The sequence below is a fragment of the Pyrgilauda ruficollis genome, unplaced genomic scaffold (assembly GCF_017590135.1).
Source record: "Pyrgilauda ruficollis isolate IOZ18807 unplaced genomic scaffold, ASM1759013v1 scaffold161, whole genome shotgun sequence".
Taxonomy (NCBI): domain Eukaryota; kingdom Metazoa; phylum Chordata; class Aves; order Passeriformes; family Passeridae; genus Pyrgilauda; species Pyrgilauda ruficollis.
In genome coordinates this window covers 1,598,852-1,600,466 of record NW_024514876.1, presented here as the reverse complement: position 1 = coordinate 1,600,466, position 1,615 = coordinate 1,598,852, and the positions used below count along the sequence as shown (strand labels likewise).

The window sequence follows — 1,615 nt, the reverse complement described above, 5'->3', positions numbered from 1 at the left end:
AAAAACCGTCACCCCCCTCCTCAATTGGTGCCCCCCAAGAGCACAGAGATGGGGAGGGGTCTGTCCCCAGCGCCCCCCACCCCTGTGGGACAGCGAGGGGACTGTCCCTGCTCCCCCCAAACCAGAGGGGACAAACCGAGGGAAGCGGGGGGGCGGGGGGAGCACCCCAAGAGTTTTCCCAATTCCCAAAACTTTCCCGTTGGGCGCAACACCCCCCCCCCAAAAAAAAAAAAAAAAAAAAAATGAGGGGGGGGGGGGGGGGGGGGGGACACGCGCATTTGGAGATCCCCCCCCCCTTAATTTTTTAATTTATTATTTAATATTTATCACCCCGGGAGCGGGGGGCGGCACCACCACGAGAATTTGGGGGGGAAGCGCCGAAACCCACGGGACGCCCCCCACTCCTCTGGAGGGGTGCCTACCGTGTCGCCCCCCCCCCCCCAAATAAAAAAAAGCATCGGGGGTGTCACCTGGAGGGCGGCGTTGTCCAAGACGTCCATCTGGATGTCCTGCGTGGAGCTCGAGGGGGTCCGCGCCATGCCGCCTTCCCGCACCATGGGAGCGCCGCCACCGCCGCGGTTTGGGTTTTTTTGGGGGGGGATTTTGGGGATGGGTGGGCGGTTGGAAATTCGGGGGGGGGGAACACACACACACACACGCACACACACACACACACACACGGAGGAAGATGATGACGATGAAGCTCAGGCCTGGCCCCCGCGGTGACGGAGGAGGAGGCCCACTCTGGGGACAATTCCCCCCACCCTGGGGACAATCTCCCACACCCTGGGGACAATTCCTACACCTTGGGGACAATCCCCCCCACCTTGGGGACAATCTCCCACACTGGGGACAACCCCCCCCCCTACCCTGGTGACAACCCCCGTCCCCAGCTGTGTCCCCTCGCTGCTGTCCCCTCCCTCCGGCTGTCGGAAAGTTCCAAATTCCTCCTTGTCCCCCCCTCCCCAGGGCAGAGGGGATTTTCCTGTCCCCACCCCTGGGGACAGCTGGCAGCGAATTTTCATTTCCCACCCTCGGCCCCCCTCCCTCAGCAGCCGGGGGGGGGCTCGGGGTCACCCCAGGGACCCCCGTGCCCTGGATGGAGATGAAAGCCCTGGAGGGGCTCTGGGGGTGGGGGGTTTTTGGGTTTTTTTGGGGTTTTTTTGGTTTTTTTTGTGGGGGGGTTCTTCCAGCCGGGATCGTGCCCGGGGGTGGAAGCGGGAGATTGGCACAGTCACGGCATCTCCTCCTCCTCTTCCTCCTCCTCCTCCTCCTCCTCTCCTCGGCTCCCGGGAGGAGCTTCATGAGCCTCCAGGCACGGATATTCCCAAAAATCCAAAAGAAGGATGGAAAACTCCTCGGAAAACGCGCCGGGAACGCAGCAGCCCGACCTGAAACCTCCCAAATTTGGGCTCAGCTGCTTCTCCTCCTCCTGGGAGCCTTGGGAAGCACAAGGTGGCACATCCAGAGGGCTTGGTGGCACTTCCAGAGGGCTTGGTGGCACTTCAAGGGGTGGGATTTCAGGGAATAATCAGGTGATTTTGGGGGTTCACCTGGTGATTTCAGGGTTCACCAGGTGATTTCGGGGGTAACCAGCTGATTTTGGGGAGTAATC

General features: G+C 61.4%; 1 protein-coding gene across 1 annotated transcript in view; it reads right to left on the bottom strand.

Annotated features, from left to right (window-relative positions):
• Nucleotides 1-637, bottom strand: part of CACNB1 (calcium voltage-gated channel auxiliary subunit beta 1) — an 11,119-nt gene extending 10,482 nt beyond the window's left edge. The window contains exon 1 of the mRNA XM_041462964.1: nucleotides 471-637. Within this exon, the coding sequence (XP_041318898.1) occupies nucleotides 471-557 (87 nt within the window). The 5' untranslated portion in view covers nucleotides 558-637. The remainder of the gene's footprint in view (nucleotides 1-470) is intronic.
• Nucleotides 638-1,615: the final 978 nt, after the last annotated feature.